Consider the following 23946-nt stretch of genomic DNA (forward strand, 5'->3'; position numbering starts at 1 on the left):
CGTAGTTTGCAGGGAGCTTGCTGAATGCTTAGCACGCCTTTTGTTCGTCTTCTAAACCGGGATTGTGGTTTAAAGTGTACCAACTGGGGATTTTTACGCGTAGCGCACGCAGCAGTGCAGTTTGGAGTAAAGAGAGAGAGAGAGGGAGAGGGGGAGAGAGAGAGGGAGAAAAAGCTTCAGCGGATCAACTCAACATGAGTCGCCCTCCACTCTGTTTTCCTCCTTCACTTGCGAGAAGCGTACACCTGACGCATCACTCTCTCGCCCTGTGGAAGTGATCTTCCTTCTTCAGATCGGGTTGTTTTCCAGTCTGCAAAGCGGTAAGACACAACAACTCTTATCGCTTCTCGGGCCAAACTGAAAGTGTCAGGCAGGACAGGATCGAGCTCCGGGTTGGAGTAATGTGTCAGATAAACAGATTATTTCTTTTGGGTGGTGATCTGTGAACCTGAGAGGAAACTTTTAGACATCTCTGTGACTTCTTGCTTCACTTTAGTGGTCTTTTATCGCCTATACGGTGAGTGAAGCCTCGGCTGAGACTCCTCCAGCTCGTGATCGCAGAAAATGTCACTCGAGCAGCTTCTGTTGGAGTTTGAGGTTGGACTCTGCTGCATGTGGAGCTCGTGTTTGTCACATTAAAGGTTGTTTGATGGAGGTGAAATATGTTTTTGAAAGCCTGCTAATACCACAGGAACACATGTCCCGGTGGTGTTTGATTGGTTGTTTCTTTTGGATCTATAGCTGAATGATGAGCCGATTAATCAATTAGTAACTGAAGCGTCATGAATATCCAAAATCCACTGCTTCCAGGTTCTTAGATGTGGATTTTGGGCGCTTTTCTATCGTAATAAGCGGTTAGTACATTAACTCAAGTACCTAACTTAAGTACAACTTTGAAGTACTTCATTTTATGCTACTTAATAATTCAGCTCCACTACTTCTCAAAGGGAAATATTATCTACTAATATGTATTTCACATATTAACACCTACAAGTATATCAAATAGATGAAATGAGCCCCTCGTCAACATGATGCATTACATATTAAAATACTACTTTTTATATGTGAATGTTTCAGTAATAATAATCCAATAATATCATTTATGATATTATAAAACGAACATGGGCCGTCCTGCTTCACGTGTACTTTAAATACTTGTAGTTTCACAGATTTCACAGATAATACTTTTGTACTTGCAAAGGGAGAAAAGGGGGACTGGAGCACGCTGTTTGATTTACAGCCTTTAATAGTGCAAACAGATTAACGTTCTGACACCACTGTGACTTCACCCAAGTCAAAAATGGACAACAGGTGTACAATCGTCATTTGGATAATTGGTTGGATATTGGATCCAAGTGCCACAACCCTGTCACATAATGACAACAAGATTTAAGTTACAGAAACTACAAGCACTGCCTCCATGAAGGGTAATGCATTTCTGATTTCTGTGTGCTGCTGCAGTTTATGACAGATTTTATGACGTGTATTTATTTTTTACCAATGTGTTGATGTGTAAAGTATTTGATGCGTTCGATGCACAGTTGCCACAGTGGTGGGGAAAAGCCTGTTCGTTTTTTTAGCAACTGAAGAGAGACCGTGTTCAGTGGTGTTATCTTTATTGCGTCTAAATGAAAAAGTCTGTCTCTCATATTGGGATAATGTGATCAAGGGAGGCACTGAGCTGATATTAGTTGAGGATGAATCACTCTTGAGGACAGATCCCGCCAGCCAAAGAAGAGTATGCGTTATGGTCCGTGAGGAAGTAGTGGCAGCTCCTGTTTTCTTAACAGGGATTCCCTCTCCCATGTAGACAGATGCTGTGGGCTAACCCCTCTAACAGATTCAGTCTTTCATTTCAACAGCTTTACACTGCTCAAGAATTGGCCAGTTGTCATATTTTAGATGAGCTGTTTTAGTGATTACCAGCTTTTAGAAGTGTGTTTCTGCTGAAGGGGTTGTGATAGGTTGTAGTCTCAACAGTGCTGTTGTTCCCTTTTGTAAAGTGTTAAGTCTACAGAGTGAATAAAGGTTTCATGATGTTCCGGAGTGAAAGAAAGATAGTTATCAAGTGATGATTGTGCACCTGTTCTATGCCGACTATTATGTGTGTGCCTTATGTCTGTGTCCGTTTGGACTCAGATGAATACACAGCACTGTTGAAATGTTAGTCTGTAAAGCAATCCGTGTGCTCCACTCCTGTTGTTCCACTTTCCCTCGAACTAAGAAGATTCAGCTGCATGCTGCTGGAAGATGCACAGAGCTCTTTCTACAATACGTCAGTACTTTTACATGTATTGCTTTCACTATAGTGTTGGTATCTTAGGATCTTAATACTTCTTCCACCGCTGTCGGATGGAGAAAAAAAAAACGGAATTTGGACTTTTTCTGGACATTTTTCACTTTTCTGACATTTTGTAGATTACATGATTAAGTGTTTAATCAAGGAAATAATTAGCGGATTACTCCCGAATGGAAAGAGTTTGCTGCAGCCATGTTTTGATAAAAAAACAAACATCAAATTGGTCTGCCTAACACCTCCTGCTGTAAAAGGCAGTTGAAAAGTACATGCTCTGACATGACATTAGGGTCATAATGCATGACGTACAAGTTGCCCAGTGAGTTCTTCAATATAATGGTGTTTGTAAAGCCCCGTGTAGACAGAAAAAGCCTGACAGTGGAGTTTCAGTTCTGGAGGTCGTGGTAGATTTGTGTCTAGTCAGTTCTCCGCAGCCCACTTTGACAGGCTTGTCATAGCAACATGTTGAATAGAGGTGCAGTGCCCACACGTGAGCCATAAAGCTGGATATCAATCCTGTACATAATCCCATTATTTTTGAATAAGTGTCCTGTTGTGGCCACAGAGGGGAGGAGGAGGAGGAGGAGAAGGAGGAGGGGGAAGACGACAAGCCTCCTGTCACCCAAACATGTCCTCCTCGCTGTCTCAAAGGAGACAACTACTTCCTGCTCAGATACAGACCATATGTGGTCAGAAGACTATAATTGATAGAAAAGATGTTGGCATATTCATAAACACATTATCATCGTTCTTACTATTGTGTGGTTCATCTTGTAAATCAAATGCATGAACATTTATTTTTAGGAAAGTGAAAACATCATCCCACCCATGAATGACTTTATTGTTCATGGAGTGGCATTGGAAAAGTACACTGACACACATCCCTTTTTTCCAAAACACTTGTCATGGTCACACTGCTGTGCCCTACATGAGGATGTTAAATATTATCTAACATGAACTCGGCTCCCTGGGCAGGATTCTTTATGGATGTCATTTAGAACAAGCTACCTTATGTCTTCTTTATGTTAAGTTAACGAAATAAAAAACCTATTGCTGTCAGTTGCTGATACTTTCTCCGTTTGTCAGCAGCTTCAGCTTTGGGCGAGATTTGCATATCCATGTGGCTGCTGCAGTACTTACTCAAGTATTGTACTTAAGTACAATTTTAAAGTACTTGTACTTTAAAATTGTAAAAGGGTATTTGCATTTTAGGCTACTTTGCACTTCTACTCCTTTACATCTCTGAGGGTTACTTTGCAGATTTATATTGTTAACACAAAATATATATCTACTAATAAACTGTGACGTATGTAGATTAAGTTACCCAGCAGCATATACAGTCATTACAATGAGCTCCACTTTTACTAGTTGCACATTAAAATTATGAACATAATAATGCATCACTCATTTAAAAATATTTAATATAATATATAATAATCTGAAATGGGCAATTTTGCATAATGAGTAATTGAAGCTAAGTAAGCAATAAAGTAAGCATTTAAATGCATGACTTTTATTTGTAAAATATGTTTCCTCACTGTGGTGTTACTACTATGATTCTTCCACCACTGGGTTATTTTAAATGCAGATAATCTCAAATGTCCAAGATGATGGTATTAATCTTAGTAAAACAAATATAAATGATGGCATGATGAAAAGATGTAGTCGTAGATATGTAGTTGTAGTTTGTGCCTAATTGTTCGGGTCTCTTTGTTAATCACACTATAAAGGGGAATTAAAAATTGAAAAATATTACAACTTGGGTTTTAGTTTTCTAACTGTTGTTAATAATAACGTTGCACTCACCAAGCTTTTTGCTGAGGTCATAGCTGGATTAACCTGCTCAGGGGCCCAGAGGCCATAAATGAATTTCTGGGCCCCACATTCATGCAGGGATATGCAACACACAAAAACAACACTGAAACAAGCCTCTCATGCTCCATACAGGTTTAAACAGCCTAAAAAGGAGACCAACAGGCACTACAGAGGGCTTTAAAAAAAGCTCTTCACCTTTTAATCTTAATGTTTTGATTTCCTAAAATGTAATAATTTGTTTGTATTTTACTTTGTAGTGTTCAGCTCACTTCTGAGACCAAACCTACTGTGAAGCCTTGAATGTCTTAAAGCTAGATTAATTACATAGTGAGGTCCTTTCATGATCATGTAATAAAGCAGGACCCACTTTGAGGCCCATAATAATAATAATAATAATAATAATAATAATAATAATAATAGTATATTTTTCTATACAAATGAGCCCAAACCAGTTGAATGCCGGTGCTTTAACCCCTGACCCTGAAGAATTCTGCAACCGCAGCACAGGTGTCCGTTATTCTCTGCAGTTAATCTGTTTTCTTTTAATGAGATCTGGGTTTATAGCGACATTGCTAAAAAGAAGTCCGAAAGGGCAAGAAAACTCCAACATTGAGACAATACAACCCGAAAAATTAGTCCATCTTAATTAGAGAAGAAAACTAAGGCAGACAGCAAAATGATGAGCCAAACTTTCCGTTGAAAACATGGATCACAGTGCACAGACCCACTTCCTGGTTCAACTTTGACCCACTGTACTTACTTAGTTGTGCGTGCAAAAAGATTTCCTGCAATTTGGGATTATTACTGTCATTTCGGGTGCACTCGCTTTTGGTTTTTACCTCCAAATAACATGTATAGATAAACAGTTGACCTCATTACCGCCTGTCTGTCTGATTGTCTGACTTTATTGTGGCAAAGTGCTCCCAGATTGCAGCTGTTACTTTGCAACAGTACAATGGTTTCTAACCAATAGATATTACAGGGAAAACCCAGGTTGTAAACCTGAATAATGCTCTGTGGCCACCATATCATATACAGAACTTTATGTTTTATAATGCTATCGAGTTTCGCAGTTGGATCATAATCTAGTTCAGCTCTTTGAATATTTCTCTGATTTGAATCTTGAGTGTCTCCGGATTAGCAAAGCCGTGCTGTAGCCTCCTCTAAAAGCCATTAGCCCGACTCTCCCTCTCTCCCACTCTCTCTTCCCCTGACTCACCCTGGCACAATGCCCGAGACACAGCTGTGAAAATTACAGGTCTGTTTCATGGAAACACAGAAGAAGAGGGGGCAGGGTTGGTGGGGATGGAAGCAGAAACGGAGCAGAGACCCGGCGTCAGCTGTTGGCCGGCCCCACAGCTGCAGTGGATGTGGAGCTTTCAGAGCTGGGGGCTAGCTCGCTCCTCACACACACTGGGATTGTTTACATGGGGTGTGAGCATGTGTGTGTATGTGTGTGTGTGGAGGGGGGGGGGGATACTAAACCCTGTTTGGCTGAGGCCTAACCGAACAGAAGCCCTCACTGTGATGGACAAACGTCAGACTCCTTCAGTGAAAAGCACATGGCACCAAGCGTCCTTCAGTTTGGCAGATGCTAAAAGCATGACTGAGGCCCTGGCAGGTGGGCAGGCGGGCGGCCGCCCCCTCCTTGCTCCTTCCTCCGCTGGGTTGAAAATCCTCCTCTATCAGAGAGTCATTGTTCATGATGATGATGACAATCTCTCTCTGTCTCTGTGCTATCTCAATCCATCACTCTCTTGTCTTTTGCCCTCTCCCTCCCTCCCCCCTGTCCCAGTCGCTGTCTCTCACACATTCTCTTAATTTGTCTTCTCCCTTGTTCTCGCTTGCTCTCTCCGAAAGTCCATGTCAAAGTGTATATCTCTGAGGAGCTGTCAGGCAAAGAAAAGCCTGGTGAATGTGAAAAATTGCCCCTCTGATTTCTACTCAGTTTCACTTTTCTCTTTCTTGGTGAGATGTGAGGTGCGAGATTCCGTCTCCACTTTCCCCAATCCTCTCTGACGCTTTGCTTCGATCTTTTTTTAATTTATTATTCAAGTCTTCATCAGTATCTCTCTCTCTATCTGTGTCTTTCTTTTCTTTTTTCTCTTCTTCCTCATTGCCAGTCAGGCTGTCTGGCATCTTGCCCCGTCTCTTTGAAGAGGAACAGTAGAAGCAGATAATTACACTTCCTGTCCTGTATCTGCTCTGTAGTGCTGAACTGTCATCTCTACATCTGTAGGCTCACACGTTGAAGCAGAGAAATAACAGCAGACGTGTGGTTTCCAACCGTTACATTTATATAGTTGTGTGCAAAGTCAGGATTCAGACTCTCACGTACTATTGCAGTACGTTTCAAAGCTTGAACATTATATATACAATCTATATATGGTTCCCACTTGAAATGGTACTTGAGATCCTTAAAAGTTTGTGAATTTGAGGGGGGAAAAGTTAAGTTAAGTTTTTGTAAATAGAAATGGGTCCTTAAAAGTGTTTGAATGTATATATGTTGGGCAAGAATAGAAATTAAGGCTCTGCGCGCTTTTCTCAGTGTCTCAAACTATGCCGTTGTGGGTCCTTCTTCTTGAAAGTGATGTTTAAGAAGGTGTTGGTGTCTATGCCTCCTTTCATTTTTCACATGTACTTTATCATCTATCAGAGTTTCTATTGTGCTAAAGTCCCTCAGATAACAACATGTTGCTGTGTTGTGATCAGATTCTAAAACCCACACAAACGATATCCTGCATCAATAGGTTATCACACAAACGAACCAGTCGAGTACCGCATCGTCTCCGCCATTCATGCATATCACAAATACTCATGACAGACAGTTTTCAGCCAGTTGTATGGCAATGACATGGTTGCTGCAGTGGTTAGAAGAGATAAGGCCTCCTGAATGACTTCACTTGATTACGTGCATACTGTGTGACTCATCACATTGAAAACATGTTTCGCTTCAATGTCAGATTGCTGTACACCTCACCTCGGCTCCCGCTGTATCGGTAAACATTTTGCCTCACATTCATAAGCAGTGCCAGGACATTTTCAACAGGTGTGATGCTGCACAGCTTCTTGGCGCTTTCCTTTGTATGACTAAAATATTCACAGGCCGTTTAGGGATTTGGATGTTAATTACATCTTTGGTGCATTAATACATCGTTGCTGCATGTAATCACAGTCACATCACTCAGGATGGGTGTTTACCTGTTCAACTCCACTCCCCAGCTCTAAACTCCTGCTGCTGTTCACACAAATATTGTTCACAGGGGACAGGGACAGATTGACAAACCACTTTTAGCTTCCATGAGAGCACCGACACATACACGCTAGTTTGAGTTGAAAAAAAAAGCAGTGTTGTCACTTAAAGGAATACTTCACCCCCAAAATGATCAATGGTATATCAATTGTCCGCCGCGTGTATCCTTGAATTCTTGAACAAAACGTAGTTTTTTCTTGCATGCCTCCACGGTGAATGAAGAATCAAAATCTGAGAAAAGTCTTGATGAATTAAAGCGAATGGGGGGCCGCGTTTAACAACAGCAAAACTATATCAAAACATCCTGTTTACAAACGCTCACACAGCTGGTGCAGTACAATCCAAGCCTCTCTAATGCCCAAACGCATGTATTTTCACTAAAACCTTACATTTTATGCGTAACGCGCCTGCACAAGTGCTTTTAAACTAGAAATAAGTGATTTATTTTTAGCCACTTGTGGACAACGTAACTTTGACATATCATCATTAATTTAAGTTGATCTGGCAAACGTGTTAGCAACTGGTTGCTGGATTTACAGTCTTATAAATCCAGATTTATATAGACGACTTCTAGTCCATCAGTTACAGAGCAACATTAACATTCACGACGAGTTGTGTTTCTGGCCACCTGATGAGTGTAAGTCCAACATTTACTCTATATTAACTCTGTTCTCTACAAACTCCTGAGGGAAATATCTGGCTCTCCAGCATCTAACGGCTTCACTGTGTTCACCAGCTAGTCGGTTACCTTTGGTGCCATTTGGTGCTGGGCTGGTGGTGTACAGTGGACTTTAAACAAATGAAAACTGCTACCTGCTGCCGAAAACAGTAAATCCAAGCGGTACTGCGCTCCATCCATCTTTAAAAATCACAGAGAACACATTTATGTTATTTCTACATGTGAAAGGAAGAGTTCGCAAACTTGTTTCATTTATATGAAGAATCTTTCAGTCCAAGAGCACACTGTAGGCCTATATATGTTGTAAGCTTTTTGTTCTCAGTGCACGGACGCTCTGGCAGCTGTAGGACTGCTGGTCTGTAGCAATCTGAGCTCTGACTTTTCAGGCAGGGGCAAGCGGAGAAATGGATCAATAAAGTATTACTGTGTTATTTCACTCTCCCTGATGCTATCTTTCCACTTTTTTAGAATAAAAAAATTCATCATCTTCAGTAAATATTTCCTGAGATGAGAGTTTCTGGGGCAAGATTGTGTTGAATTGGAGTACAAGGCCAAATGTATTGTGGAGATATCTGATGTGAAAATGGTCTGGAACCGAGACGATACAAAAGACCACGCAACTCTTAAGAAATACTGTTGACCTGACATGAATGAACACTTTTCCTTATCCTGAACTACTCGACCCCTGTCAAGTAACCACAGTTTTTAAGAGCCCTTCTTTGCATGCTTGTAAAAGAGACAACAACATATTTGTATTTTATTCACTTCTCACACATTTTGCCTCCCACAATGTTGATTTTTCATGGTTATTGATCATTTTTATGCCTCCGTCCGTGCGGGAGCTGTGGCCGGAGGCATTATGTTTTCCGTCCGTCCAATTCCCCTGAACACAATATCTCAGGAACGCCTTGAAGGAATGACTTCAAATCTGGCACAAACTTTTTTTTTTTTTAAGATTCAGGTCAAGGTCACTGTGACCTCACAAAACACGTCTGTTGGCTATAATTCAAGAATGCATACTATGAAAACATTTCACACAAATGTCTAATAGGATGAAGTGATGACATTTTGTATCCAAAAGGTCAAAGGTCAACGTCACTGTAACATCATAATGTTATTCAAAAACACTGCTCCGGACATTATTCAACGCCGTAACTCAGGAACAAAAGGGAAGATTGTAACCATATCTCACATTTGGTTGGATACTGAATTGGTAATAATAATACATTTTATTTGTAAAGCGCCTTTCAAGGCTAAAAGCAATCCCAAGGTGCTACAGAGTAGAAGACAACAACAACAAAAACACAAGGTTAAGAAAAGGCTTGTGACACTAATCTTGGGTGTTTTATCAGAATTATTTTTATGGGCCAAACATGTGAACACATCAAGTGGCAACCTCCCAGTCTGAAAAGTGAAGCCAATGCGGAAGTGCCTGAAACCTGCATTATGTCAAATGGCCAGCAGGGGGCGACTCCACTGGTTTCAAAAATAAGTTTGATTGTATAGAAGTCTATGAGAAAATGAATCCCCTACTCTTTTATTTATTACCTCCAGTAAACATTTTCCCAATGAGTTTATGTTCTCAACCACTAGTTTCAGGTTTTCTTCAATACAGCAGAATGTTAATTTAGTAAAATATGGTCCCATTTAGAGTAGAATAGAAGTTAAAGCAGCGTACGGTCACTACTACTGTTAAACCCTTTACTTTTCAGTTCATGAAAGTAAATTGTAATATGTTGGTCCCCTAAAAATGTTTTGTTCGGTACTTACATTTTTGAAAATGACAAAGAAAAACACAGTTTGAATTGCTTCATATTATTTGACGTGTTGAAATTCTGATTCACACTGAATGCCTGGATACTCTTACTGTCAGTGGGAATTGATCAAAACTCCTATAATGTCAATAAAGTATTGAAAACCAGGTTACACCAAAGGGAAATGTGCCTTTTAAGCAAGTATTTAAAGCAGCTATAAACAATGTTTTGATAGTAACAATGGATCAAATGTAATGTGAAAGAAGTCGCTCTGAGCGATGAACCCACAAGATAATTATCACTCTCGAGCTCTTTGGAACTTCAAAGCATCTTTCATCTTTTTTTAAGATTTTAACTATGTGCTTTTAAGCAATATAGATGTCAGGCGCTTTATGTCTGTATCATCACCAGTGAGTGAGTGAGTGAGCGCTTCCTGCATGGAGGAAGCATTTAGTCGTCCCAGTCGGTGTCGTGCATCTCTCTGCAGTGTGTTGCAGTTTGTTTATTGCAGTGCAGGTCAGCTCTCAGCAGTCTTTCCTCCCTTAGCTTCCCCCGGTGCTCACGCCTCATTAACTCAACACACTCAGCTTGTTTACAGCTCTTAATTACACATTGCAAAGCTGATATTGATGAGGACAATCAGCATTTATCCCAATTAAGCTCGATTCTGACGACATGCTAACTTGATAGCATAGTGGCTTTCCAATCAGTTTGTTGTTAAGAAACAACAAACAACACAGTGTGTGTGTGTGTGTGTGTGTGTGTGTGTGTGTGTGTGTGTGTGTGTGTGTGTGTGTGTTTTCTCCTGTAGTAGGGTGATAAATGACGAGCAGCGACGGATCACTCATTATTGGTTTCCACGTATCATTAAGAGCAGAGGATACAGTAAATGAGACTAATTAAGACGGATACGTGCTTCTATTTCTGCCGTCATTAATCTGACAGGAATAAAATTACTGCAATACTCCTTTAGGGATTTATATTATGGATGTAATCCTCATTAGAGAGTTGATCTTAATGATGTTTATGTTGATGTATTGGGACTTAATGTGTTTTCTACACAATGAATTTACATTGATCTTATGTTATATAATCATCCTATTGTATCGTGTTTATCATAGGGCTCCAACTAATTATTGTTTTCATTATTGATTGATGTAATACTTATTAAAATAGTCTATATAATGCCGTCAAATACTAACAAATGACGATCACATCTTCTCAGAGCCCAATAAGACATCTTCAAATGTCTTATATTGTCAAACTGATATCAAAACACAACAATATTCAGTTTATTATGATAGAAGACATGTGAGATTCATCACATGTGAGATTCATCACATGTGAGATGCTGGAACCAGTGGAAATGTAAAATATCTTAAATCATTCTGTAGATCCATCATCATATGCTTGATAATGTGTATGCTGCTGTTAGCTGCACGTAAAGGGATTTATACACAGTAAGTGTATAATGATTTTGTAGTGTTTTATTTTATTATACAATATTTCTATGTGGATTTAAAGATTTAAATGGTTTAAAGTTAACCTACATGGTGTTTTGTACTATAATATTCCGATAGGATCTATAGTTTTATTTCATGTGACGTGTGTGATCAGATATGTGTGTATTTTTCAGCGCAGTTTATTGAATATTTTCCTTTTTAAAGATACGAGAATACAGTAATTGAGCCTCGTTAAGAGGATACTTGCGTTTTTCCATCACTGGATTTATACTATAGATGTAATACTCATTAGAGAGTTGACAGTTTACGTTTATTACTATAGCTACGGGGACGCAGTGTGTTTTACACACAGCGAGTTTATAGTTGTCTTATAGTGTTTTATAGGATTTCTGTAATATGTCAGTACACATTCAATAGTGAGTTTAAATGGATGTTATAGTTGAACCTTAATATCTGACTATATTTCTTTATGACCTAGAGTTTTCTTGCATGTCACAGTGGTGTATCTGGGTAATATTAGTATTAGCATTATAGTTTACTGATTTTTATCCCTTAATGTAAGCCTATTTCTATTTTCCTTACTAAGAGAAAGTGATACAGTAAATGAGATAAAACTGCAATACTCATTTAGGGATTTACTGTATATTATGGATGTAGTGCTCATCAGTGATCTTAATGATGTTTATGTTGCTGGCACTTAGCACGAGTTTATAGTGATAGTTTTTTTATAGGCTATAATTATATTTTACAGTCTTTAGGCTATTTCTACAGCAGCCTATTTCCCTATTGACTTGTTAAACATTTAGTGGTGAGTTACCGTCACGTTTGGCTCTATAACAGCCCAATAGGACCTATTTTGCAGTCAGCTGTCAACATTATTACTAATTTCCCCCCAATTTCTACTTATTATCCTTGGGTTTTAAGCTTATTTTTGTGGCAAACCTTCCTATTTCTGAGATGATTACTTCTTGCCGACCTTGTTTTGAAGAAATGAGGTTAGATTTGGTGGAAGTTTGGTCATTTCCAGTGGGATGATTTTGCTCTGGCCATTAAAATAGAGCTATACAATCTAATGATAGGACATATTGCAGGCAAATAAAATACAGGTTCAAATGTCTTTTTGGAGTAAAAAAAAAAATACCGTGAAGTGGAGGGGGGGGGGGGACACACACACATCCCCAGTGATGATTGCGGACATAGTTTAGTCCCTGCAGGAATATTACAGCAACATGAGCGTTAAAGAGGGATGTCCCGGTGCAACGGCGAATGTGAATGCAGGCAGCGCATGAATATTATCTCCAGCATGCCACTTCGGAAGTAGGTCACCGCTCACCGATTTGTTCACCATGTCTCCAGCTACTGTGGGCTGTTTGGTCCGCGGATCGCTCCCCAGGTCGACAGCCCGACTGGGTACAAACTGACCATCACAAACAGGACGGAGAGATTTTCATTTCGCGACGGGACACGCAAGGTAATGATGAATCGCGGCTGTAATTCCCGTCACAGTTGGAGATGATAGGATCGCTGTGTAGCCTGCTTCTAACAACTCGGCTGTAACACGAGCTCCTAATGATATTGATATTAACTAGCAGCGCTTCAGACCCCACATTGATCGAGGATGTTCCGATGTTTTAGACTCGTTTCACCGCTGTGGAGCTTTTTTTACTTCTCATATCACAACCTGCACTCCTGCTACGGCACGCTGTCAGATTAACACCACCATGGCCAACTACGAGCTCCAGTAGGCGAGTCTGCTCCTTTTTTTTCTTTTCTTTTCTTTTTTTTTTGTTGCACAGCCTTATTACGATACGTGCAATAACGCTGCCCTTAATTGCATTTTTCCCCCCCCCCTGCTTTGATATAAGCCAGATCCATGAGTGGATGTGGGTGTGTTTGTAACTGCTAGTGCCTGAACCTGCATGGAGGTGAAGGGAGGTGTTGGTGTTGGAGGATGGTTAGTGTTAGTGGAGGATTGTTGAACTGCTGATTTGCTCCTGGAAAGTGGACTTGTGGTGATATCACTATCTGAAGCAACACACCAGCTTAGATTCCTGAGAGCTCCTGCCTCAGGGCTTTTTTTCTTCTTCCTCTAATGATGAAGATGGCTCTACACCATGTCCCTCCTCTGAATGATTCTTGATGTGACAGCACAGCCACTTCCTCTATCTCCAGATACACATTAAACTGTAGGCTATACAGTTAACGTGCCACAGAGAGGAGGGACACAATTAGTTTTAAAGTGGGTTTTATATGTCAGTTATGCTCCATTTACTTTAAATTGTGTAATGATTAAGGAAGGGTTCTTTAATGTCTTTTCAGACGTAGAAGTCTGTGTTTACATTCGATCTTCTTATTAAATAGTGAATCTAAGGAGTCACAAGATGATAACAAAAGTATTTCTGTTAAATGTGACATGTTGTTTCTAATAATTCCCCTGATCTTGTGAAATACCAGATACTTTCATCTTTTCAGACCTTGAAAAAAAAAAATCCCTCTTTAGTCATAATTTGCAATGAGGGGATCACAAATCCACATTGCTGAGCCAAAAGTGTTGTGAAACACAGATGTAAATGACTGGTTTCCAAACTTTCTGGCGTGTGTCCAGAATTTCCCAATTATGGAAATGTAAATCCTGAAAAACATAAATGTAGAAGAGATATGCTTCTGATTTTGTCTTCTCCCGTTAATCATCTCCTGACCCCTCAGATTCTTAAACCACCCTTGAACCCTCTAAATTAAAAATAAATCAAGCTTCAGAGATGTCACTTTCATTAACACCTGTAGGTGTTCTTTCATTTAAAAAAGAGAAATGAAAATGTGTGTGTGTGTGTGTGTGTGTGTGTGTGTGTGTGTGTGTGTGTGTGTGTGTGTGTGTGTGTAAATATCAGACCACAGTATTGATGTTAACCTATTGTTTTATTTGTTGTGGTAAGTTCAGCGCAGGTCTAGCTGGGAATAATAATAATGATGCTCTTCAATGAGCTCCTGTCCTTCCATTGTGCATGCTTGTCTTATTCAAATAAAGCAACTTGATTTGATATCCGCAGACAGAAACTCAATGTGAGGCTCCTTCTGTCCTCTTGTTATCTGGAAATTAAATTTCTCTCTCGTGGATTGTATTTCACGGTTCACCGAGTCGTTCGGCAATAAGGGCAGACAGAGCTATGAGATGGTTTTGAAAATGTCCAGCCAGAGAGTCGCGTCCACGGTGGGTTTGCATTTGTGGTAGGACTCAACTGGGTATGTTCTCAATAATTGTAAGAATCCGTAAAATGATGCAACAGCTTACAACAGTCACATGGTATGTTCAGGTTTCAGTGTGGAAGAAAACAAAGCTTGAGACACAGAGTAAACTCCTCACACTGTCTGCTCCTTGTAATTAAAGCACTTCAACAAGAGCTGCACTCGGTTTTGTTTCCCCCAAGCCTTCATTAGGTGTTACGTGATAACAAGTTGGAAAAGAATAGCAGATTTGTTGAACACTTGGTGATGAGATGAAGATGAAGTGCATGAATCTTTTAGTCATATCCCGTCATCATTCTCTTTTTTTAGACGCTTGTTACTTGACCGCAAATGATTTGAAGTATTAATTGTGTTATGGCCGTTACAATATCATATTGTAGGGATGGAACAGGAAATGGCATATAGACAAACGGGCGTGTGGAAAAACAACAGCAGCAGAAATCAGTTGTGATGTTTTTATTGTAAGCAAAGGCAACTTGTACCACAGTGTAGGAAGATTTTAAACACAAACACACACACATGTTCTCTTTGACTGCATCTCTGTATCTCTGTGGATCAGAGAAAGTCCTGACCTTTTCCTCTCATTAACTCGCATGTATACCGTATATAATTCATACAGTTCTGAAACTGATTATTGGATTAGTTGATCAATACAAAATTAATTTAAAATCGATTTTTACAACCATTTAAGTCTTTCTTAAGCAGAAATGATCTAGTTCCAGCTCCTCCAGCGTGAGTATTTGCGGCTTTTCTCTGTTAAATAACATGTTTAATTGAATATCTTTAGCTTGCGGACCATACATTGGACTAAAGATGACATTTGAATACGTCAAGTGCATATATGAGGTGCATTTCTGCTATTCTTTTTTACATTTTATAGACCAAGAAGACAACAATCTGCAGATTGAAGTGAAAGTAATAGTTGCAGCCCTACATTCATGTGACCTCTTTTAATTCTAATCATTTCGAGAACACATTTCGAGAATCATGTCGATCATTTTATAGATTGACAACAAAATGATTTGAAGATGTTGAAAGATTTGACAATAATATGACATGAGCATGACATGCCAGACAAATGTTTCATCATAAGTAGCAGCTTGTTAAGAAACCTTGTTGAATGTATTTGTGTGTCGAGCGTTATTGGAAGCTGAGATTCAGACTTCGCAGTTATTTCTGAGAGTGTGTGATTGTGGAAGCTGGGGTTCTGGCTGAAGAGTCACTTAATATAAAAAATAGTCCCATGCTGACTTGGAGGTCAAGTGGTATAATTTTGTTTCAGGGCTGCAGAAAGAAGGATGATCCATCTCTTTATGTTGCACGCAGGAGTGTCATTGAATAAAGGTCACTGGCCATTGAGTCATCATTAACTTTAAAGGTTTTCTCTTAAGTGAGGTGTTTTTTTGGTGTCGAGAGAGCAGGAGGACGAGCGTGCATTGCAGAGGATCGTAAAGCTTATTACGCGTCTTCTACTATAAAGTTGCTGGAGGTGCTTTGATGTACTCCGTTACCAGCCTGTTGACATGGAAACTGAAGAGGCTGTGGTGCGACGAGTGTTTCTTCAGCTTGTTTCGGTGAATTAATGATCAATTCATGAGTCATTTGATCATACTGTTTGTTTTTGTGTCTCCAAATGTTGGAGAATGATCATACCTCACAGGGATTTTAAAAAGTCCGCTGCCCCTTTTTTTTTTTTTACCATGTAGAAATTGAAACACACACTCCCTCTATGTGAAACAGTCTTCGCAGTCTTTTAATGTTTAATTTAATTACCACGTACTCTTTGGTAAACCACAGTGCCACTCGCAGAGTTCAGCTACAGGCTGTGGAGATCACTTCTAAAAGCATCCATCATATCAAACATTAAATCCATCACCTAAATGCCTCATGTAATATTGAGCTCCTGGTGGATTGTGAGTCATTAATGTGCTTTCAACATGGGTTCAAGGACTCAAATGGTCTTTATTGATACAAAGGCTAAAAGGCAATCGTTTAGTTTTTTTCGTTTTTAATTTGGCTGCAATCCTGAATCAAAAATATGCAGCAGATTCAAATCAATGACTTAATATATTGTGATGTAAGTGTAAAAAGAGTAGGGCTTCCCCCTCTCAGAGTACATATGGCCTCAGGCATTACATGACATAATGTGCTCTTTATCTCGGTTTCTCATAATCTCATCTCATGTGTGCACTGTATTTGCATGTCAAGGAGAAAGGTTGTCTAAGTGGTCTTATTCTCTGGGGTACTGCATATTGACAGCAAACTAACTAAAACCGGTTGTTGAATAATGCATCAAAAGATCCTGTCTGTTACATTAAGTCACTCGAACAGTCTCTTGTCTTCGTTGGGCTTAAGCTTTACAGTTAAATGTCTGATCTGTGTCTCCCCAGAGAGTGTATGGACCCAGGTGATGATCCATGATGATGCTCGCTGAAGGCTCTCTCTGAGCTCAAACCCTCCATCGTAGGATCCCGTGGATGAAGAAGAGGTGGCGGCTCTGCCCCCGGACGCTGAGACCATGGTGAAAGCTCAGCGGAGCCAGGCTGTGAAATGCGGGAAGCCCCGGAGGGAGAAGGGAAGCAAGGAGAAAGGAGGTGGTGTGAAAAAAGGGAAGGAGAGAAAAGATGAGCTGAGAGGAAGGAAAAAGAAGGATAAGAAAGAGCCACATCGACATAGAAAGAAGACACTGGCAGTGGGTGATGGAGATGCGCTGGATTGTTGCGTCCTGCTCACACGTCTGGAGGAGAAAGGAGTTGTGGGTAAAGAAAAAAATGCACTAAAGGCCGGGAAACAAAAGAGGGGTGAAGTCAAGAAGAAGCTGCACTCCAGCTCCAGTCAAAGAAGGACCAAATCTGGACTCAAGAAAACTATCACAGCCAATCAGCAAGCACTGGAACCAAATATCAACCAATCAGGCGCCTTACTCACGTTTCCCGCACCCGTCTTTGAGCCTCGCAGGCGGAGAATGGCTTCTCTCAATGCTGAGGCCTTCAACAGCTTGCTGCTCTTCAAAAACGATTCTCTCATGTCTAATCTCACAAAGAAACAACAGCCTTCTAACAGAGATAAAGATAGTTTCACTAAAACTGAACAGAGTGGTTGTAAAACCAAAAAGGTTCCTCCTGGAGGGAAAGAAGACCCTAAAGAAAGACCTAAAAAAAAGAGGCGGTCCGCAGTGGAGCCTCAGAACATCGACTGGTTGGCGTTGTTGGCGCCAACGCCTCGGCGTCAGGCAGGCCTCACTGCTGCAACGCTGCTCAAACTCACCAGTGCCCAGTATGGAACCAAACGGCAAAAGAAGACTGAGTCCAAGCGAGGGAGTGGGAGTGAAGCAGCAGTTACGACTCAGGATAATACCAGCTGTAAACCAGTGTGTGGAGAAACAATGCTGACCAAAAGAACAACACATCCCAAACATGATGACCAACTAAAGCACATAAAACAGGGGACAGAGGTTCCGGTGCATTCCCAGCTGGACTCGCAGGGTTGCTGTAGTTTGTGTAAAAGCGAGAATCCAGAGTGGAAGGGCACAACGGGAGGACGGGGGTGTCTCAAACAGGAGCTCCATCGAGACTCTTCGCTAGGATTCTCATTGAAAACAATCAAAAAGGAGCAGGTGGAGTCTGAGGTGTCTTCCTGCTACTGCTGCTCCCAGGAGAGGTGTGTGGAGTACTGTCACAGACTGGCCCTCTTCCTGGAGGACAAAACCTTCAAGGAACCAGAGGACGGCTCGCTGTCCGAGGTTTTCCACCACCACCATCACCACCATCACCATCACCACCACCATCTTCAGTCTCCACATTCCGTAACCATCAGCCCGCACTGTTTCCCCGGCTACTACGTCCACTTCAGCCGCCCGGACCCTTCCCAGTCTCCCATATCACCCCAGGCTTTGTGCCCAAAGAGCGGCAAGAGGCCCAAGCTGCTCCCCAGCACCGGTCCACAGCCCTCAGGGATTACCCATCCAGTGTACTGCTGCACCTCAGTGGAGGCGTGCTACGGAGAGCCCTGCAGGATCAACGGCTACTCCTCGTACACCAGTGTGATTCCAGCCATCGCCAGAGGAGGGTGCTCCTTCAGCCCCTCAGACTGCACCAAATGTGACCACGGCATCAAAAGAGGTGAGCAGACAAAAGACGTTACTAGGTTTAATTTTTGTCAACCTCCAGCTGTGTGTCGGGAATTCAATAAGATGAGTTAACGTCTTCTTGATGGCATTTATGTAACAACATCCTTAAGTGCTTCAGATGTACGGCAGGACAGAAGGGTCCATTATCTCTTTCATTTTTGAATCCTTTTAGATGTATATAAAAGTGTAGTAGTGAAGATACCTTAAATCTTTGTCTTTTTTGCAAAGCAAATGGAGACAATAAGAAAAAGGCAAACATATAAGTGTAATTAAAATACCACATAGTACAACATAAAGGTACATTAAATCTTGAACTTGAAGGTTACTTTCTGATCTTGGAAATATCAAACAAACCGTAGCATAAGGGTCCACTTTCAGCCTGTGTACAACCAGAGATCATGGGGGGCTGATGAAATGTTACTCCAATGATTTCATGCTGCACTTCCACAAAGTCGAGACGGGAGGCTTGCAAAAGACTGATAAAAAAAAAAGGTCAAAATTGAAGCAGTATAGGCAGAAATGTCTTGATTTCTTTCTTTTTCTGCTCCCAGTTTATTATTGAGGCTTTCTGTTACAAATTTGGAATGAATATTATTTTTCACACTTGAGAGCTTCCTGCAGAGCTACAGGCTGAGCTCTCAATGACAAGGAACCCAAACTTACTAAGGCCCTTCAGTAAGACAGTAGGATTCCGTAATAAGTTTAAGTATAAAATGTTGATGAGTGCACTATAGTTATTAGGTTATTTTGTATACAGTGCCCCCCCCCTCCCAAATCCGGCTACCAAAGCAGTACAATGTGCTGAGAATAGCTATTATGTCAGGCATTTTTAATCTCCCATTTTGGAATGTCACTTGCGTGGGAGGTAACAAAAAAAAATCTGATAAAAAGGGCAAGACCCCTTTTGTCTACATTTTGAATACAAGCAGCCGTACAGTGAATACAAGGCCTGTGCAGCTGAAACCTAATGAGCTGATTGTATGAGCTCGAGTGTCAGCAGTTACTATGAATTTGAGTTAGAGATGTGAACCAGAACAGGAAAACTCTTTGTGATGTCTGTGGCGTAGCACACAGACACCGAGTGTCTGCCTGAATGTGTGTGGGTATGGTTATAAACACCTGAATGTGACCTCAAAACAACACTAATTACAGGCGAACACACACCAGTGTGCTGCTGCTGCGCACTCTCTTTCTCTCTCTCTCTCTTTCTGTGGTCTGCAGCAGCCAAAAGCAGGTCAGCCTGTGAGGTTAGAGCCTCTCTGGCGACAAGAGCGCCAAAATGTTTTGACAAATAGATTTCATAGAAGACATATTGACATGTCACAGTAGGAAAAGCACAGGTGTAAATAATAGAATGAACGATGGCTGAATCCTGGTATTGTGCTTGTGCGCTTACTTGAATGGAACGTGGCCATCGTTAATGTTATTAGCAACACATGGTGTTTTCTTGCCATGACGAGTCAAAAATGTCTGCTGTGAAAAGGCCTGTGGTTCACCCACACAGGTGTTGCCACCTTTCTGCCTGAGTAGACTTCCTCTCGGTACTAAGTGTACTGAATGGGTGTGTACAGAAAAGGTTTGATTCACGTTCTTCCTTGTGTAACCCTGTTTCACCTTATTTGGACTTTGGTGACCTGCTGACCAAACATCTACCTGAGCAGAGTGAAAGTGAAAACACCTGTGTGGGTTTGCAGGGCCTTTTTAAATTTTAGCGGAAACTAGAATGCCACTTAGAGAGCAGAGACCTCTGCCCAGGCCGGTGGAGCATTCGCGTGCTCCTCGGGCGGTCTCATTTCCAGGGTTGGGAAGTCGTTCCTCCGACTTTGGTGTGTTCATGAGCTTTGGTAATGTGGAGACACCACGGATGCTACAAAGACGATGTGTGGGAGTTTGTTTTGCTGGTTAAACAAAACATTGATATCTGTTTAAAAGTTGTTGTTCTGACTGTGGAACTAGTTTCTTTGATTACTCCGACACTACATGAATGCAGCACAAATGATCTCTCAATGTTAAGTGAAACATAATTTGCGTATACACCCTGTGATTTGGATCCTCTCCAAAAATGGGTTGTTCCTTGGCACATGCTACACCCTTCCACCAAGTTTTATGAAACTTGGGCCTGTAGTCATTCTGTAATCCTGCTGACAAACAGAAAAACCTGAGCGTGAAACACAACCACAGAAAACTAAAGAACAGAAATATTAGCAGCTGAATGCGCTTGAAGCCTAAGGAGTAACGCTCCTCACTGGGACCAACTGTGTTAGAAGCATGTTAATGTTGTAGCAGGTTGAGGCTGAGCTATTTTGAGCCACTGTACAGTACACAATGTTGGATAATTGAATCTATAACAATAAATCTGAATTTATAAGGTCAGCAAAGGTTTTGCTCATAAAATCTTAAATTGCAGTGACTATTAAAAAGCTGTCAAATAAATGTAGTGCAGTAAAAGAGTCAAATGTCTCCCTCTGAAATGTAAGTACTTAAAAGCCCAATATTATGATTTTGATACTCATTAGATACAAAGAGTGTTTTAATCTAATGATGTATGTTTGCTATTTGTTCAGTTGGTTGGAGGAAATAAAGGCTGCTGATCAAGTTCAAATAAATTGACTATTACTTGACCTTAATGTCATCACCACAACTGTGTCATGGGAGTGTGCACAACCTGTCCTTGTTTCACACAGTTAGGGTTAGTGTTGGTGTTTGTCACAGTCAGTTTTATGGGGAACCAATAACAATAGAGTGTTGTTCAAGTCTGTTATGTAACCTCGTTTAAGGTTGTTGATCTCTGTAGCAGCTCCTTAAAGGACCGTCTGTCACACTTCATTATGTTGCCTTCTCTGCTCCTTCCTCAGACGACTACCCATCAACCCTCAACGACCATCACAGTCCCTCCTCCATCCCCATCTGTCCCAGCCCCAGAACCCTCACTGGCTGCCCCTTTCCCACTGTGCCTCCAGCCGGCCAATCGGTGCCCCACATTCAGACTCCGCTGTCCGACCCCAATCAACCGCAGCCTCCGCTGAAGGTGGCAAAGGAGTGTCCGCAGAGTGCCAAGTCGCCCAGCGGGTCGAGGTCTGGTGCACGCGGCACCGGCAGCATCAGCTCGGCTGTCTGCCTTCTCAACAGGGACAAGAAGCAGAAGCTCGGCTCTGCCAGCGTCGGAGGGCGAACGGTTGCCAGGCAGCCGAAGAACGGCCGCCAAAAATCCACCAACGGCTGGCAGCCAGTTGGCCTGCCCTTTCAGAAGGAGGTTTTCTCTGTGGTACGTAGAGAGAGTCATGCTGGTGCTTTCTGACACGGCCATGTAGGTGTCGCTTGTAATTAAATGTGGGGTCGTTTCACTAGCCTGTCCTACGAGAGTTCGGGATGATTTATCACACCTGCATTATTGTCACATTAGAGCTTCTTCACAGTTTTTTGAGTTTTGTCCAAACACCTGACTGTCCACATTTCTGCTGAGACAGAGAAGTCATTCATTACAAATCACATCTCGGAGCTTTTTTTTTTTTTTTTTTTTTACTCCACAGCTTCTCGCAGCTTATCAGTGTGTGGCTGCTTGAGGAGTCAGTATTTCTTGCTGCCTGTGTTCATAGGGAGAGGAGGCTCTGGTGCTGAGGAAGTGTTTCGAGGGAGTCCAGAGGGACGGGGAGCTGATCCGGGTCAGAGACACTGTTCTGCTGAAATCTGGACCTAGAAAGAAGTCTCTGCCTTTCGTGGCCAAGATCTCAGCTCTGTGGGAAGAGCCAGAGTCAGGTAGGACACATACGGTGCACAGGAGGAACTGAATTAATGCGGTAATAACTGGCTCGAGCACTGAAGTGAACTGTGTGTGTTTTTGTTTGTTTTCCTTCAGGAGAGCTGATGATGAGTTTGTTTTGGTACTACCGTCCAGAACACACACAGGGGGGACGCAACCCCAGTATACATTGTGAGGTGAGAAATCCTTTTTTACTTTATTTGGGATCACATTACGGCTGCAGTTCACATCTTCAGTCGGATACCTTTACAGGATGATCAAATGATCAGATGTAAAAATAGAACGTGAGGTGTTTTCGATTTAAGATCAAATGAATAAATGACAAATAAACTAATTCAAACATAAGAAGGGGGTTACGGGGAAATATACATGTCCACACCCTTCAAATGTCCTCATTTTTATCCCTGAAACCATTACAAATACTTCTTAAATGATATCCTACCAGTCCTCTGGTGTCTGGCGTAGACCATTTCTTTGTCACTGCTTTTCTAGCATCTACACTCAATATTCCAAAAAAAGTATTTTTGTTTTAATAATTTATAGATGTTGAATGTCGAAGCCGAAAAAGAAGTTCTAGCCCAAAGCAAGCTGTAGTGATTGTCTTCCTGGAAGCCACACTTCCTCAGCTGGAAGAGCGGTGAGACGCGTGATAACGTATCTACAAGCTCTTCAGCCAAACGCTCTGAGAAGAAAATCCTTTAATGGCTTTTTAAAATACTGGTTTCTGAGTGGTTGGCAGGTGTTAAATGTAAAATCATAGACCAGTACACCTGAAACACAGCTGCAGTTAACCGTGTGCAAGTTGCTTGTAAATCCATGTGCAAGGTATATTAACCTTCAGGTAAGAATGGCTAGAAAATGTATGCATTGTGCCATGTTAGCTGTGGAAATAACGTAACCGTGAGTTAAGCTGACTTTTAAAACTTACATTTAATTAAATGATAAGGCTGATAATATGTCTTTTTGTCTTTTTGTCAGTAAGCTCCACAAAAAGGACAAAACCAACAATGAATTGATCTCACTCGCACTGTTTGTCTGTGTATTCAAAGCCTGATATAGTTTATTCTTCTGTGTCAACAACCTCCATTGTTGCAGAAAAACTATTAAAACACAACAATGAGCCACACGTCCCCTCATTATCATAAACATTTTCCCTGTAGTTTATTTTGAGTCAATCCCACACAAACCATCCTGCTGCGGTAAATTCTCTCTACTATACGTATTAATCCACGGCAGAAAATAGTCCCCAACAAGTGCCCTATTTGTGATATTATAAACTAAAGTTCCCAGCTTCCTAAATGACTCATCTTCTTTTCAAAATAAAATAAAACATTTGTGATCTGTTTTTAAAGATCTACGTCTTCAGTAGAAACAGAAGTGTTTTGGGCTGAGAGACAGACGGGGGAAGGAAGTACTGAGAAACCGAATAAGCATTGTTAGTTTTGGACTTTTCATGAGATTTGCTGACAACAAGAGAAATATACAATGACACCAACATCGCCACAGTTTCTCTTTTCTGTTGGTCAAGTGTCCTGGGTATTTTTGCTTCACTGT

The 23946-nt window shown here is 41.2% G+C and overlaps 1 protein-coding gene across 2 annotated transcripts in view; it reads left to right on the forward strand.

The window, feature by feature from the left end:
* The window catches only part of bahd1 (bromo adjacent homology domain containing 1), a 29171-nt gene continuing 5225 nt past the window's right edge, over positions 1–23946 (forward strand). Inside the window, exons 1-5 of one of the 2 annotated variants that reach the window (XM_029460802.1) lie at positions 1–320; positions 16894–18624; positions 21488–21897; positions 22229–22388; positions 22489–22568. In XM_029460802.1, coding sequence (XP_029316662.1) covers positions 17022–18624; positions 21488–21897; positions 22229–22388; positions 22489–22568 — 2253 coding nt within the window. In that variant the 5' untranslated portion in view covers positions 1–320; positions 16894–17021. Of the gene's footprint in view, positions 321–12548; positions 12732–16893; positions 18625–21487; positions 21898–22228; positions 22389–22488; positions 22569–23946 lie in introns of those variants that run through there. The other variant, XM_029460801.1, reaches the window with a different exon arrangement.

Source organism: Cottoperca gobio, chromosome 22, assembly GCF_900634415.1.
Source record: "Cottoperca gobio chromosome 22, fCotGob3.1, whole genome shotgun sequence".
Lineage (NCBI taxonomy): Eukaryota > Metazoa > Chordata > Actinopteri > Perciformes > Bovichtidae > Cottoperca > Cottoperca gobio.